Here is a 17,791-nt window from a genome sequence, read left to right as displayed (position 1 = left end):
TAGTTAACCTTCACTACAAACAAATACAGTCACTGCGAGAGTTTTTCTACAAAAAACAAGAAACATCACAATTACATAAAGCAGTAACTCTAGCAGACTCGAATAACACACCATTAAACTTACACTCTCATAATATGGACACAACACAACATATAAAAAGCATAGACACCATTAAGCAATCGTGGGCTCGAAAGGCACTCCATGGCAGGCATCCTTACGATCTGGCCCAGGATTTTGTTGACAAAACTGCGTCAAACAGCTGGTTAGCTCGGGGATGCCTCTTTGGGGAGACGGAAGGATTCATGATTGCCATACAGGATCAGGTCATAAATACTAAAAACTACAGAAAACACATACTCAAAGATGCAACACTCACAAATGACACATGCAGAAAATGTCACATCATGAAAGAAACTATACAACACATCACCTCTGGTTGCAAGCTCTTGGCACAGACAGATTATTTACACAGACATAATCAAGTAGCAAATATAATACACCAAGAGCTTGCAAAGAAACACAAATTAGTAGACATCCACGAACCATACTACAAATACATTCCACAGACAGTATTGGAAAACAACACGCACAAAATGTACTACGACAGAGCCATAATCACAGATAAAACAATTTACCACAACAGACCAGACATCACACTCATTGACAAACACAATAAAATCACATACATTATAGACATATCCATTCCAAACACTCACAATATACAAAACGCATGCACTGAAAAAATTAGCAAGTACACAGAACTCGCCCAGGAAATAAGGCATCTGTGGAGGATGGATAGGGTGCTTATTGTACCTGTTGTTCTCTCCTCTACAGGTGTCATACCACACACACTACACAAAAGCCTGGGCACATTAGAATTGAATAGAAACACATACATCACACTACAGAAGGCCACTATATTGAATACATGTCATATTGTGAGAAAATTCCTGAATACAGACACACACACTGATACACTTCTTTAATTTCTGTTTTGGTTACTATGCCTTGACTTTGGTCCGGCATAGTACACAGCCACCAGTGTTAACCGAGTATATCTCACTTAACCCAACATAATAATAATAATAATAAATATTTTATATAAGAGCTGTTATTTCAAGAATTGTTTATTAATTAAACTTTTACAGTTAAATTTATTGAATGAAATGTTTTTTAAAGGATATAATTCACAATCTTGTGGCAAGGGACATCCACCCGCTAGATCTTGCGCAAAAGTTGCATCTAAACACAAAAGCCGAGTCAGCCACGCTTCCACGTCGTCTCCATTGTGATAACGTATTGATTCGTTTAGAGTAATTTCATGTAATACTCTACCTAATATCAAATAGCCATTTTTAACAATTATTTCACGAGCATTTCTTTTTATTTTAGAAATTTCGGTTATTCCGTTATAAACGATGTCATACCTGTTGCCGAAGGCATCGTGCCGGACGACGAACTGCCCACGACGACAGTTTCTGAAGCATTAGATCCGTAAGTTGCACTCTGCTGTCGCAATTGTTGTATAAGTTTAAGTGACAGCGATCTTCCAGTTCCTTCATATCTAATATCAAACAAATATTTATGAATTATGGGAAACGATTATTAGGAAAGAATTAATTACAGTTCACTACAATTCAATTTAAAAGTTTGATTAATACATTTTTATTGAATTATCGTTATCTGTTATCAATACTATTGTTCAAGAAAAAGAATTTTAACAGTGCCAATGATATCTATTATTTATCAAGTGGCCAAATATAAGAGTTTAGCTTTCCTACATATCCAATATCTTTAAGCTAACCAAGATGTTCTTTGTATAATGTAATACAGAAATGAATTTCATATAAACTTATGTCTTATCAAATACACATCAAATGCCTTTTAACGAATATAAATGTATTTAGATTTTTTTATATATATTTAAACTGATGAAACAAATAAATTTATTAGAAATTCAGTCAGATTAAACCAGATATATTCACAAAAAAACCAAATTTATAGTTCAATAAAATAATGACCACTCTTCAAAAATATTTTATAGCAATTTGATAGACGTACCGTTAAAAAACTATTCATTGCATCATTTTATTTCTAAACTCAGTTACTAGCGAGGCCGAGGCCGAAGTTTTAAACGCAAAAACGTGTACGTCGGACGTTCGGCGCTGCTTTTCCGTAAGCTTAGAAGTTTGACAATGGCGTTTGGAAAGTCAGTGGAATCGTGCTCGACATTCCAAACACCATTGTCAAACTTCTAGGCTTACAGGAAAGCAGCGACCAACGTCCGACGTATACGCTTTCGCGTTTAAAACTTCGGCCTCAACCTCGCTACTATTACTCTAAAATATAATTTTAAATTTTGAGGATTAAATTATGACAAAATATATCTAACTTGCTTTATTTGGAATAAATAATTATACACAGGTACGATTGAAAAGTTTTGGTTAACGATCGTTCTAAGACGACAAATATAAACAGAAAAACACGAAATAAAATTTTATCATCATAAAAGCAAAGCAAGGACTCAAAGAAAAATCTAATAATACAATATTCTACATCTGTACCTCACTTGCTTTACAAAAACTGCTTTTTAATGCCAAACAATTACAATGAGCCTTATTATAAGGCTACTATTTAATAATTAAATATCAAGTAATCTGGGCTAGAGTACCATCTCTTGATATATTTAATAATTAATTTAGAAAGATCTGGAAGAAAAGAATGGGCCCAGAATGGGACTTGCATCCGTCACTGCCGCTTACCATGCCGGTGCATTGCCAATTATGCTACCCAGACCTCCATCCAATCTTGCCTACGGAACTATTAATAATTTATATATCACCACACTAAACTTTTATTGATAGAAAATGTAATTACAACAGCTATTTGAATTAAAATTTTTCGTACAACAATCCATTAAATTTTAACAAATAAGTGATTGATTAACTGTTTAAATTTATGATTTTTTAAATTTGCTTACATTCAAGAAAATGTAATATTGTTAGACAAATCTTAACATGGGGTATTGTATTTTGAAGCATACTTCAATTTGAGCCAAAGCATCAGAAATAATTTTCTTAAAAGATGCAAATTCATACAGTGGAACCTCGCTTAACAAGCATAATTCGTTTCGGAGTCTTACTCGTAATGCGAAACACTCATTAAGCGAAACAATTTTTCCCGTAGAAATTAATTAATGTAAAATACGATAATGCATTCCATGCCGAAAAAATGCTCAAATGTTTTATGTATAACGTTTATTCAAAAAAAATTGCACAATATACACTGTTATGAAGCGTGAATCGTCATCATCTTTTCTTCTAGCGTGGAATGAACCATCCTGGAATGAGAATTTGATTTGCAGAAACAAAACAAAAAAAAAAAAAAAAAAATTTACAGTTAATATGTTTGATAAACACTCCAAACGATATGCCAAATTCTTGGGTTATGTAAAGGCTATAATTAAATATTAGAAATTAATTAATTTGACTGGAGGTAGGCAGTTATGTTTCCATCTTGTATTAAATTTAATAATTATAAATAGTTAATTTTGAGAGGAGGGGCATGTACTAGCCGCTGGAGGTACGGGTGAACTTTTAGTGAAGCTTGATAATTCTGTTCTGAGTGAATTGAAAACCCATAAGAAGCCGAAATATGACAATTTTAAAGAAGTGGTTATTTGTGAATAGACTTTCCTTGATTTTAATTGTGTGTTTATTAATAATTGCTGGGATTGAGTCCAATCCAGGCCCTTTCCCTCGATCTCCACAACAAATATGTCAAGAAGATATGCAAAGAAGGGGACGAGGCAGACCTTGCAAGAATAAGCTTCAAGAAAAAGAAAGGCAATTGAGCGATACATCTAGTAAACATTATTATCAGTTAGAGGATGTTTTTAATAAAAATAGTCCTGGGACCTCGAGAGCTACGAAAATTTACGACTACTTCGAAACTTCAAGAGATCTAGGGCCACAAGTTCAGGAAGAGTCACAATTTACATTGAAAGCAATATACGAGCTAATTCAAGATAAGTTCTCTTTTCTTCATACTGAACTACAAGGAATTAGAGCAGAAGTCATTGCTTTGAAAGAAGAAAATAAATATTTGAATGGAGAATTGTCAAAATTATCCCAAAAAGTAGAAGAATTAGAGGAAATATCTAATAAGAATTGCCAATTGAAAGGTATGTTAGAATTTGAAATAGACCAGCTAGCTAACGTGAGAAATAATAATAACATTATAGTTTTAAACTTTCCGTTCAACTCGACCGATCATGTAAAAGAAATTAATCAGTTTATAAAAAAGGACTTGGGAATAATTAATAGTCACATAAAAGGAGTGGTTAGATTAACCAAAAGTGAAATCAATCCCATAGTGAAAATATTATTGGGGTCCGTATATGATAGGAATCTGATTATTAAAGAATTCTGGAAAAAGAAAGGCGACTTCAATAATAAAGTGAAGGAAAAGATAATAGTTACTTCGGATTTATGCATGAGATCCAGAATGAGAAGAAAAAAATTATTGGCAATAATTAAAGAAGAAAAACACAATGGGAATAGAATTATTATAAAAGATGATTATTATATTAAAGACAACATAAAATATACATATGATATTAATCTAGATAAAGTAGTCCAATTGAATGATTTTTCGAGAAGAAATTGATCGTCATCTTCGTTCTGATTATGGCTAGATAGAAGAAATAATAGTTAGTTTGAATGTTTAAATGCTAAAACTATGGTAATAGAAAAATTGAAACAGATTTGGCCTACACTTATTCCTTATGATAATCATTATTAAAGTTTTTTTCTAAGATAGAAGATCAAAAAAATATCAACTATTCCACCGAAGTCATTATATCAAGTACATAACTGATATATTTCTCCTGAATTCTGCCTATCTTAAAATTGTTCTAATCTGTCAAAATCTTGTGTGGTATAATATAATTTCAGAACCTTATATAGCAACTGATATGTTTCAGAATTTTTTACCATTAAATTTCTCTACCTGGCTAAGATTTAATAATAAGAAGATAATTCAATAATAATAATTATTATCTTGCAGTTGGTGCTATTCTAGATGTAGGGGTTTTTATCCCCCAAAAATTATAAGTGTCGTTTTATAGCAATGCACTAGTATTACGAAATAGATATAACCTCCGTGCGACAAACAAGATCAACAATGAAATACTAACTAAGCATTTTGTACGTGAAAAAAATTTTAATTTGATGATAATTTGTATAATTTAAAAAATTTTTTGTAGTTATGTAATGTGATATAATATATCAAATACATATGTTTGCAGTATTGCAAATATATATCAATGTTGAACAAATTAGATATTATTATAAGACATCAATATTTTATAATTATTAAATAACAAAATCAACTATGTTGGTATCAACTGATTCTCCCCCTTGTAACAGGTATACCCTATTACAATAAACTTTACTTACTTACTTACTACTAATAGTTAATTTTTAATTCAGACATTTCTAAAATTTAATTTGGAATCTGTCATTAAATTTAATGACCCAAGAATTTGACATATCGTTTGGGGTGTTTATTATATAATGGGCTTTGGTTGTTGATGTTTACAAATAATATGTGCGAACACAAGTTTGGAAAAATGTGTGATCGCAAGCGACACTAAGATGCTAGCGGAATGAGTGCTAAACATAGACTGATGGAGCGTGCCGCATGCGCACAATTTGGGACTTCCCCTCTCCTCGTCACTCGTTATGCGAAACATCGCTCGTTAAGCGAAGCAAATTTTTACAATTTGTTTTGCTCGTTATGTGGGGTGCTCGTTAAGCGAGGTTCCACTGTAATTTTTTAACTGTATATCTATTGGTTTTCTTAAACCAAAACTCTGAAACTATTATAAAATTTATTTCAGATGCAGCGTTGACAAAATTCACTGAATAACGTTTATCCTTGATGAACAACACTTTCCATTGCAAGTCAAATATACAAATTTCACTAATAGTGCAAATCCATTATGAAGATGGATGAAATTGGAAGTTAGGATTATGCTGCTGCAGAAGTGAGAATTCAAAAGTTTATATTTTGGATTTGGAACAAAGGAGTAAATATAGTTTGATGAAGCCTTCATAATATTAGCAAAAATACATTTTTCATTTTCTGTTATATTTGACAGCTTATAGTTAGTGTAGACATAAAAATAAAATAAAATAAACAAATTAAAATATTGTTTATACAAAGTAAGCCCATGTACTTGAACCTGTTACCGGTGTTGGTGAAATGACATTTACGATATTACCCAACACCGGTAACAGGTTTGGGTACGTTTGATTTCATCCCGGTGTTCTTTGAGTGTTGAAGTTTACATATACATATACTATAATTTCTGATTTGTATTCAGTTCCTGAAGATGGACAAAGCCCAAAAATCTTCCCACCATATTTATTACCACTTATTATTTACTCCAAAAAAACAAGTGAAATGTATTTTGGCATATTTTTGAAGTTGATTGCTAACAGTCAAAAGATGTAGTGTAACTGCAACTATCAGAATGAATTCAAATAAAATGTTCAAAATTGCTCAGCGTGTAAAAGTAAGTACAGTTTGTTTGTTATAATATTTGCAAAATACAACATTAATCTTACCCGTTAATAGTCGAAGACATAAACACTAAATATGGTCCAAGCAGATTCTTTACTAACGGAAGGGGAATTGCAGCCGCTTCGTCGATCACCAGCAGTTCGGCCTGTCCCAATTTACCCGCATCCGTCGGGTGAATGTATTGGACGGTCTGACGGTGGTCGTGAAATACATTTATTCTGACAACCGCTTTGTTGAATTCTGGATTGGTAGACTGAATTATTTCATAATCAAGATGTTCCTGAATAAAATAGAAATATTATTAATTGTTTATCTTGTTTTAGTTAAATATTTAACATGAGCGTGAATAGAGTACCTGGATATCAGAGTAGCGACACACGAGTCCTTGCTGCCATGTTCTGTCGATCGACTGTTATCACGTGGTCTATGCGGTTTACATTAAGAAATGTCTATTTTAGTTTAATAAAGCATTTTTACAAAAAAATGCTTTATTAAACTAAAAAAAATAATCATTTCTTAATGTGACTCGTGTGTCTGATATCCAGGTACTCTAAGCGTAAGAAATAGGTGAGAGGCTCTTAGTTGAGTTTGGACTGTAGTCATGTGTCAATCGTGTGTGGTGTCATTTGTTTACTATTTTTTATGTACAGTCAAGTTTATTTTTGAAGTTTTACGTTAAAAACATTTACAGTACATACATATGTACATTTGTAGTTGTTTTAAATGAGTAATTTTAATAAATAATGTACATGTGATTGATTTGAATTTATACTTCCATTTAACAATCTTAATTCGACATTATTCAAGTAGCCTAAACATTACATAATTGTAAAAACAATGTTGTATTTGAGTTTTTGAGCCAAACATCGTCTTTTCGACTTGCGAATGGATTAAGTTCGTAAGTAGAGGACAGCCTGTATATAAATAAATTAGAGAAAATTTTGTCATCTAATTTATCAAATGTTCACATGCTCGATTTTTCCCTTTTCCTACACTTTTTAACCAAGTTTCCTGTATATTTTTGCAATATAAAGAATCTATTTAAGAATTAACAATTTGCTAACGTAATAATTAAGGCTTATATGTATGTATATAAATACATAATCAAGTCACTTTATTAGACCATCAGTTAATATCCAGAATAACCACCTTTTGCAGCAGGGACAGCAGCTAATGCTATGGGAGTGATTCAATAGGATACTGACAGGTTGCCACAGATATCCGGAGCCATGCAGACTGTAGTGCTGAAGGGTGCAGTGCTGAGGATCCACACAGTAAACACAACAGTGGTCCCAAAGGTGCTCAATTGGGAACAACCAATTATTTATTGTGACATTGTTGCAATGCCAGGCTGCAATTTTTAATCATATTTTAAAATTATTTAATTTAACCTATATATGATCATTTGACATATCACGGAAAACAGTCACTTGACGATATTTTGTCATTTCGAAAAACGTTTAATTTTAATAGAAAATTTCTCTCTGAAATGACAGCACTCTATTGCATATAATTTTGTCAATTGTGTTCTATGTACTCTCAATCAGATGGTGCCATTTATCAGTTTATATGTTGAGGAAGAAAGTTTATTTCTATTCGAGATGTTGTCTCGAACGTTTGTTTGTTTGTAGTGTCATATTTCTTGTGTTTTTGTTAATTTAATTCTTGCTCTTTACCTGTATGTTATGTATATAGTTATTTATTTATATAATTTTTCAAACAAAAACGCATGCTGTGATTGATTTTTGTTTGTATAGATCTCTTCTTTTGACTTTTTTACTACAATTTGTAGTAAATAACTGATATTTTTCATTAATTTTTATGATGTGATGTGCTTGTAACTTCCAGCGCAAGCAGGCATTGTGACAATTTGGCAATAATTTTGTAAATTTTCTTATTTATTCTTCTTCTCAAGTTAATTTTGTATTTAAAAATCTTCAAACTTACTTGATAATGAAGGGCATCAAATCCTTTTAATATAAATTCAAACAGAGTTTTCAAATTTTCGGGACTGGGAGATGTGACAAAAATGTTCGAATAGTTAAAAGCAATGGCACCGGCGATGGCCAGTCCTAGTGCTGCAGACTTTCCTCTACCCCTAGAAGCAGTCAGAGCCACGGTGCTCCTCAGTGTTTTCTCGGAAATGGAATCTATAAATTTCAGAAGAGCTTTTGCTTGGTCCAGCGTCCGACAGCAATTAACGAGCACTCCAACCGGTTGCGTATCTTGCAGAGATTCTTTCAAATTTTGTAATTCTTTAGCCTCTTCACTTAAGTCATCCTAATTATCAAACAGTTGTTATTTTTAAATATAAAGGATAATGCTTACTAAAATATATCATATTCCTCATACTTACAGTTGCTCTAGGAGGAACTGCTTTTATATTCGCGGCATGCGAGGAGAGAGGTAAAATATTTAATTGATCATCTACAACCAAACAATTTTTGCAAGATGTCAATGAAAGAATGAATCTCTCGTTAAATCTTCCGACTACTTCCTGATGAGCCTCTGTTCGAAATCGTGCATGAACGTCCTAGAAACAAACAAAATTATCTTAAGTAGGAATGAAATGAATAGCAATTCTCCAAATATCAAGTATTTTGACAACACTAAGTTGAACAATTTGGTTATTTAGCAACCAAATACATTTAAATATCCTATATGTAAAAAACTGAAACTTTAACAGTAAGTAATAAATAACAGATTATTTGATTAGAATTTTATCAACAAATAAATCGTTTATGTAAAATCTAGATTCTATAGAAGTACTTCCGTATGACAGAATTTAGGCATTTTCATTACAATCCATGTATGAACAAATCTATTATCATCATAGATCGAATTTTTCTAAAATAAATCAAGATGAATTGCTTTCTTAAAACATTTGAGGACTGGACAATCTCACCCTATGCCAACCCCAGCATGTTCGGTTTCAATGTGACAGTGCACTACTGCATGCTTAATGACCATTTTAAAGAAGAATAAATTGGTTCACACAGTCCACTGCAATGGCCTTCTTCATCCGTTAATCTTATTCCTATGGGTTTTTTTTGTGAGATAATTTTAAAATTCCTTAGATCATAAAAAGGCAAATTGTAGAAACCTGTAAAAAACTAACTTCAGATGCGATTTCCCATATTTGTGATTCAACAATTAAATAAATACGTGTGTGAAAATCCGTAGTTTAAGGAGCCGATATTTTAATAGATTTTGTAAAATTTATGATTTAATTTGTATTATTTTAACTTCGACGAAATTTTATCAGAGGATGCATCACCTGGAACTTCCTTTGAAGGGGAAGATGTAACAAACTTTCACTTCCCGTATTATATGTGTAAATTCTCTATAATTGGTAACGAGAGAGATATAGGAATGTAAAGCATTATGTTTAAAAGGTGTTGATACCAAATGGAAGGTAAAGTCAATCTGAAGAAAGGGTCTCAAAAACCCTCAATGATTTCGACAGTGAAGGGGAAAGAAATTCCAGTTCGACGGAAGTCGACTTCCCATTTGTGGAGTCTTATCAATCCTCTCGTCACAGACTCAACTGACGATTTTACCCCTCAAGATTGCCCCCGTGCATCCTTTCACATGGGAGAAATCCATCTGTTTGATTGGACATTGACAAAGAATATTAATGCAATTTGCACCAAAATCGGGGAGTTTGCCGAAAGCTTTCATCGCAAGAGGAAGTAAACTAGGAGTTCTCCATAGGTTTTAATTAGGAGTTTTGCCTAAAGTTTGCGACAAGTTCACCTCTAAGAAAAAGAGAATATGTTAGGCCACTCCATAGATAGAAGAATCCAATAGAATCTGGAAGATATTCAAGGAATTGTATCCTACAAGTCAGCTCCCATATCAAGGTGAATAATCAAGTCCACAACGAATTATGGATATTTAGAACTCTATATTTAGAAGATATCGATACCCAAAGACTATAAAAATACTTCTGAGGTTGTATGTCTTGAGATATTTGTAACTCCCTCTCCACTCACGACTTAGGTATACAGTAGAGCATCGATTATCCGACTTAATTGGGGACTGGGGTTGGTCGGATAACTGAAAAGTCGGATAACCGAAAAGTATGAAAAAATACATTATTAGTATAGTGTATTAGGCCTGGTTTAAATACTAGCCTCCCTTTCATGGTCGAGCCAGTGCTGCCAGCCAAAACATGCAAAAATTTAACAAAAATAATATTAAAGTAGCCAAGACATAACCAAATATTGTAGCGCCACATCACTAGCGGACATTTGAATTTGCCGACTAGAACGCGGTCGATTAACTGATAAGTCGGTTAATCGGGGGTCGGATAATCGATGCTCTACTGTAGTTGTAAGATAGAATTGACCTCCATATGCAAGTTTAGGCATAGATGTAAGATAGATAGAATAGCCATTGATTTAGGCATAGTATATTTGATTGGAATTGTGTTATTTACATATATATCCTATTATAATAATCTTTCAATTTGTATAACTTATGTATCTGTTGTTTAATTTAATTTAATAAATTTATTCATTTATTGTTAAATGCATGGCTCATCCTTTCAATTGCACTCCCGTTCGACACTCATTCGACATTATCGCAACTTCCCACAAAATAGTTAATACGCGTGGTGACCTGCGTAGAATAAAAGTAATCACCCGGTGTCAGGCCCTGACGTAGGAGTAAGATAATCTTGCAATTACCGGACTCCGTAATTTATACATTATACACTTAAGTCCCTCCAAAACACTCATTATTCCACATTTGGAAGCCGTCCCATATGACAACAGAGTGTTAGTTTTAACAACTAACTGCCGATTAAGTGGTAGAAAGTACTTTCCCAACTTCCTACCCCCAGCTGACCTCACACATGTGTATTGATGTTAATGCAGACTAAACCTGTCTGTAATTGCTCAAAGTAATTGCTAGGTTTAAGCAATTACTTTGAGATACTACTAAATTGAAATGTAAACATTTCAATTTAGTAGTATCTCAAAGTATAACACACACAAAAAACCAAACATTCAGCAAAAGAAATGTAAAATTTAGTGAGAAAACTAATGTTTTCGCAGCTTTATGCAATCATTGTCAGGTTACATTTGTTCTAGAAAACATTTTTTTAGAACAGTTTCTCATTAAATTTTGTTTCTTTTCTTGTATTTTTGGTTTTCTCTGTGTATTATTATATCTTAGTTTTATCTGGTATTAGTTCTATATATGACTAGTTAAGTAACGCTGTATCAGCATGTAGTCGGAACAAAGTGATCACACCTTTATTTTCTAGATTATGAGGGAAAAAAGAAACAAAGAATCATTCATTCTCAACAATATATTTGATTTCTATTGGATCATTTAAAGGTACAAATATAAGGTCAGAATAAGCCATTAATTAATTGCTATGCCAACGTCTCTATAAACTCTGTCTATCACGATGAGCCTTGGACTTACAGATTGACTCGTAGCGATCTTTATTGTAACTCTTTAAAAATACTGAGTCAGTTATTTTTTTCACTCGACTCAATGTAACATAGGAAAGACCGATAGCTGTCTCTTTTTCCTCTATATCTATTTTGATTTTGGGAAGAGTTAGTCCCTGTGATTTACGTATAGTCATCGAGTATGCTAAGGTAAGGGGAAACTGTCTACGAGATCGCAATATACTGCCATCGTTCAAAGAGCATGTTATGGGGATTATTGGAAACAGATTACCATAGATGAATTCCACTAAAATAAACAGAGGAAGAGCTGGAGGGCAAGCGTTAAGAGCATATATAATGTAGTGTATAGTTCCTAGTGAACCATTGACGAGACCTCCTTGCACCCATAAGTTGACTCTCAGCATGATTCTGACATTAACTGTGAGAGATTCAAATACTTGGAGAGACCAAGAGCTGAGTCATCTTTGGACGAAGGCGGGGGAATATCTGGAGTGTTTTCAGATGCTATATAAGCAACAGGGTACCCAGTTGACTGCAAGTAGTCTTCGTTGCTTTGTTTAACTTGCTCATTTGTTGGATATAGCTCTACTGCCGTTTGGAACTGATCAAGTTTATCTCTGGATAAATAGGATCGATTTCTTGTTGTCAGAATGTTCAGATCTGTATCAGAGAAATCACCCGAAGCTAGATGTTGTAAGACATCCGTGAAGGAACTATCTGCGCTATTTTGTCTATGAGAATTACTAAGTTCAATGAAGTTCTCAAATGAATCAAATGCGAATGTAATGTAATGTCCCACCTTGTTGGGACATTATATTGTAAAAATACACTCGAGGAGTATCTTTAACAGGAGAAAGCTGACAAAAATCACCAAACAAATAGATAAAGAATCCACCGAATGGCTCATCTTTCTTGGGGTTTATCTCCCTCAGTCTTCTCTCGATCATGTAAAGCATTCGTGCACCAATCATTGACATTTCATCGATGATGATGAATTTGAACGACTTCATCTCAATCTGGAATCTCTGTGCAGCTTCTCCATTTAGAGATCGAAATTTCGTACTAACGATAGGAAGACGAAGGAGAGAATGGATCGTAAGGCCGTCAATATTGATCTCTGCTGCTCCACGTTTTAAAATGAAAACTTTTTTAAACTTATTATTCTATAAAGATTCTTTTATATTTGTTGTTGTGTATCCAATTAGCGATAACAGTTACCTTTCAAAATTACCGTTTTAATGCTTGTCATATTTTCCGACCACTAGATGACGCTTCTACACGTGCGTGCAGGAAGCGACTAACACTTGACTTCATTCTTTCCTTGTCAACATTATAACTCTAGAATGAGTTGTCCAAGTTTGATGAAATTTTCTACGACGACTCATCATCACCCAAGGATGAACTGATTAAAATTTCAACTCTCAAAAATGATCCATACTGAAGAAAAACGCGATCTTCGTTTTGACCCCTATCTCCAGTTCTACAAAAATGGATCAGTTTTGAGAGTTGAAATTTTAAGCACTTCATTTCTGAGTGATAATGAATCATCCTAGAAAGTTTCGTCAAGATCGGACAATTCATTCTAGAGTTATAATGTTGACAAGGAATGCATGAAGTCAAGTATTAGTCGTCACTTCATTCCGACAATTAAAAATTTTTGGGAGTATATATCACATTCTTTTTTAATTGAATGGAATGTGGAATGTACTAATTTTGATCAGCTCTACAACTTTATATATGAAACTGTAGTTCTATCTGTAACAGGTACTGAGATAATTTTACTCTATGTTTTTTGTGGGGTAAGAAAAATCCATTGATGCAAAAATGAATCTGCAATGATGTATGAAAGCAAGAATTGTTTACATGAATCTGACAGTTCTTTCTGAGCTATTAATCTGTATCACTTTTTAGCAGATACCCCATTCATACATCAAAAATAAGTCTTTATATTCAATTGTAAATGTATTAATAAATTATTACATGAATTTAAATAACTTACCATTGTAAGAGTGTATAACTGTTTAAGAGACGTCAGAGTGCGAAGCAGTATAACAATTATTCCTCCACCTTCGATCGTCTCTATGGTACGAGCCAATAAATTTGGCGTGAATGCTTCAAAATCTTGGAGGATCAACATTCCGTAAGTATTTCCAAGAATTTTGTGTGTTTCACTATATATTAAAATCAGAAAGTGATCATAAACTTGTCAAAAATTAGCATAACTCATCAACACAAAATTTTGAATTACATAAAATTAATCACCTGTAATAACAGAATCTGATTTGAGTTGCGGCAATAAATAAATCAAATGGATCGTCTCCATTCAGTTCCATTTTATTGTTCTTCAATTTTTTCTGTATCTGTCGCATCTTTTTCTTTCTGTGGCTGCAAATATGCAGAAAACATTTATTTTAAAATGTTCCAGTGTTAAATTAACATATTTTTAAAACATTTTTAACTAATAGCGAGGTTGAGGCCGAAGTTTTGAATGCGAAAACGTGTACGTCGGACGTTCGGCGGCACTTTCTTGTAAGCCTAGAAGTTTGACAATGGCGTTTGGAATGTCGAGCATGATTCCGCCGACTTTCCAAACGCCATTGTCAAACTTCTAGGCTTACAAGAAAGCGCCGCCGAACGTCCGACGTACACGTTTTCATGTTTAAAGCTTCGGCCTCAACCTTGCTAATTTGTTGGTTTAGTGTTACATGGCAAATTACACCACAAGCCTATTCAATTATTTGTACGATTTAATTTGAATTTTCCAAACTACACAGTAATAATTATTAATTCATTCATAAACTATTTTGTTTTGTGTGAAATAACGTTTGAGAAACTTTTGCATATGTTCGGGGGAATTTTTTGATCCCGAAAATTCCGCAGCCGTGGTAACCTCTCCTTTTCTGATTGACTCTGTGTTCTTTTATTCCAGGTTCTAAGGTTCTGAGCATGCTTCCAATAAATGTTACTTTGCTTCCAGTTTTGCCTATTTTTATAGGTATGGTATGTATGCTGCTTTTCTGACCTTCTGTTTGCTGATTCTTGTCATTCCTGATACGATCAAAGATAGTCATTTCTATTAGTGAAATCAGTTTAACTGCATCTTCTTTATCTTTAAGATACACTCTGCAGAGTCCGCTGAGTTGTATTCCTGTAAGCCCAATCTTTTGGAATCTGCTCCAATCTTCTGACTTGCCTCGTCTTTTGCTCTTTCTTATTCCAGTATAGACATTCTGGAGGAGTTGCTTTGGATATCTGTAGATTAACCCAAGTTTTTCAATAAACTGTTTCCCAGTATAAGTCCTCCTTCCTTTCTTGTGTTGTAACAAACTTCTGGAATAGTGATCTAAATGCTGCCAATTTATACCAGAAAATATCATTAGATTAAAAGTATACAAAGATTGGCTTCCTGTATATGGACATGGTTAAGCTCTCTCCTTTTTCTAGCCAGATATTTATATCTAAGTAATGGACCTCATTATTATGTATTTGCTCTACTTCCATAGTGACACCTACTTGGTTCTTATTAAATTTACTAACAATGCTTTTGTATTTGCTTACTTCATTTCGAAGAATTGGGGCATCAACCACAGATCAAAAGATCGTGTTTAAATTTTTAATTATAGGTGATTTGATTAATTTATAACGCTATGAGTTTATTTTATGTAGCTTGACAATGACCTCTTATGGTTTATTCTAGTTTCATCCTGTGCTTTGATAAAGTTTGCTAATTGTTTCTCCGTCATAACGGTTAGAGAGAAAGTTCTTTTTGACAAACAACTAGTGAATACTGGTTAACTTTAACTAAACTAATATCCCAAAAACCAGCAGAAATGGTAAAAAAATAACTCATGTTAGTAAATGTTTTACTCCATATTAAATGACATCTTCAGGTTCTTAACTTTCTAAATTCAAACTGCATGAAATGGAATGTTTTAATTCAAAATATGCAGGTTCATTGATTGGGCTGGTACCTTGGGAATCTCAGATTTTGGATCTGTTAAAAATATATGAAGCTGTCACAAGAAATGCAGCCATTAATTTCAAGGACGCAGATTCTTTTCCATTAGTTTAAAAGACATGCTTCATTTCATAATCTCATAGTCTAATACTACGTTCGCACACAGTCCATGACTCAATTCAATCTCGATTTACCTACAATCTGGATTGTGACTGTCGCTAGTCGAACATTGTGCTGTTTGCATAGGCAGTCCGCTCGAGAACAACCCGGCTATTACACGCGATGATAAAACTGACATAACTACGTGATAAGTCACGAACACTAACAAGCAAAATGGAAGTTTTAGTTAGAAATAAATACAGTACTTTTTCTTGCCATTTATCTAATAATAGACAGATGTCATCGTCTCTCCAAATACAGTATCTTTTTTATTTCTCTGTCGATAGCCCGACACGTGTTCGGCAGCCATCTTGTATTTTCTCGCGCTCGTGGGATTGCGGGATCTCTCTTATGACTGGATCTAGTTTCAAGAACTCTCTCGAGTCAATCGCAATTGAACCTCGTTTCGGTCGAGATTGAAATGGTCGAGGAAAGTCCCACCAAGGCATAGTCGCCGACCTTGGTCACAATCTAGATTGAAATGCTCGGTGCGAATGGGGTATAAGAGATTACAAGTGTCCAGTCCATCAATCAACAAAGCATGAACTTTTGAATCAAGGCATTGTCTCATGCAGTTCAAATTTAGAATATTAAGAGCTTGAAAATGTTCACTTAATATGTAAGAAAATGTTTGCTAACATGAGTTTTTTACCATTTCTGCTGATTTTTGATTTTTGTGATGGTAGTTCTTTCAACTACAGGCCTTATTGGCCAATGTTGTTTAACATTTTCAAAAAGCTGAATAAGTGGAGTGGCAACTATTTTGGTGGACCTCAAAGATCATTTCTTCTAGATAAGGCTTTCTTTTCTTTATAGACTTGATCCTCCTTGTTAGCAATATTGTTGGATCTTGACTTAGTTCTTGTGCTTTTACTTTTTTAATAACTCTGCTAAACCCCTCTTGGTACTTTTCTACCAATGACAGGAATCTTAGCTTTGTCAAATAGCTAAGATTAAATTTTAATGCAATGCAATTAATACAAACTTTTAAAAAACATTTGTCAAATAGGGTAATTACTAAGTTATTGTCATCCCTCTATTTTGTAATTATTTTGATCAAGCTGGGAACTAAGTTATGAAATACTTCTTTTTGTTGTTGTCCTTTCTTTAAAATATTTTTGATATCCCTGGCCAATATCCATTTTATGGATTGTCTTTCTTGTGGGTAAAGAGTCTAGCTGCTTTTTGAGACCAAATTGGTTAGAGTTGACAGAAGTTCAAATGAGTTTAAATATTCTATCTGATGATGAGTCAGGAAGACTCAAAAACTGTTCTATACCTATAGTAAACAGACATACAATAGACCCCCCTATAACACGGGTTTATATGACGGATTCGTATAACACGGTGGAAACATTAAGATCGTGTTCATGTAACACGCTAAAAGAGGCTCATATAACACAGTAAAAGAATGAAACAGATTTTCATGGCTGACTTGTGTCTCGACAGAATTGGTCGAATCTGGACCAATAGCAGACATTGCACAAACCGTCGAGTTTAAACGAGCAGCGGACCTACTAAAAAACATTTATTATTCAACGGCCATAAAAATTATATTTCTATTAACGATGTCTCCAAAGCTTGGCGAATTTTTCGCAGAAATAACTAATTGGGAAATGCATCCGCCGTTCGACGAGCTGCTCCGCGACGAAAACAAGCC

The 17,791-nt window shown here is 33.6% G+C and overlaps 1 protein-coding gene across 1 annotated transcript in view; it reads right to left on the bottom strand.

The window, feature by feature from the left end:
• l(1)G0020 (RNA cytidine acetyltransferase l(1)G0020) overlaps positions 1-17,791 on the bottom strand; it is a 45,478-nt gene that overhangs the window by 21,229 nt on the left and 6,458 nt on the right. The window contains exons 3-9 of the mRNA XM_067287297.1: positions 14,277-14,399; positions 14,014-14,185; positions 8,945-9,121; positions 8,536-8,868; positions 6,633-6,868; positions 1,428-1,564; positions 1,185-1,335 (exon numbers count right to left, since the gene is read on the bottom strand). Coding sequence (XP_067143398.1) covers positions 1,185-1,335; positions 1,428-1,564; positions 6,633-6,868; positions 8,536-8,868; positions 8,945-9,121; positions 14,014-14,185; positions 14,277-14,399 — 1,329 coding nt within the window. The remainder of the gene's footprint in view (positions 1-1,184; positions 1,336-1,427; positions 1,565-6,632; positions 6,869-8,535; positions 8,869-8,944; positions 9,122-14,013; positions 14,186-14,276; positions 14,400-17,791) is intronic.

This window comes from Centruroides vittatus, unplaced genomic scaffold (genome assembly GCF_030686945.1).
Source record: "Centruroides vittatus isolate TY-2023 unplaced genomic scaffold, ASM3068694v2 scaffold_450, whole genome shotgun sequence".
NCBI classification, from domain to species: domain Eukaryota; kingdom Metazoa; phylum Arthropoda; class Arachnida; order Scorpiones; family Buthidae; genus Centruroides; species Centruroides vittatus.
This window is presented reverse-complemented; position numbering and strand designations above follow the sequence as displayed.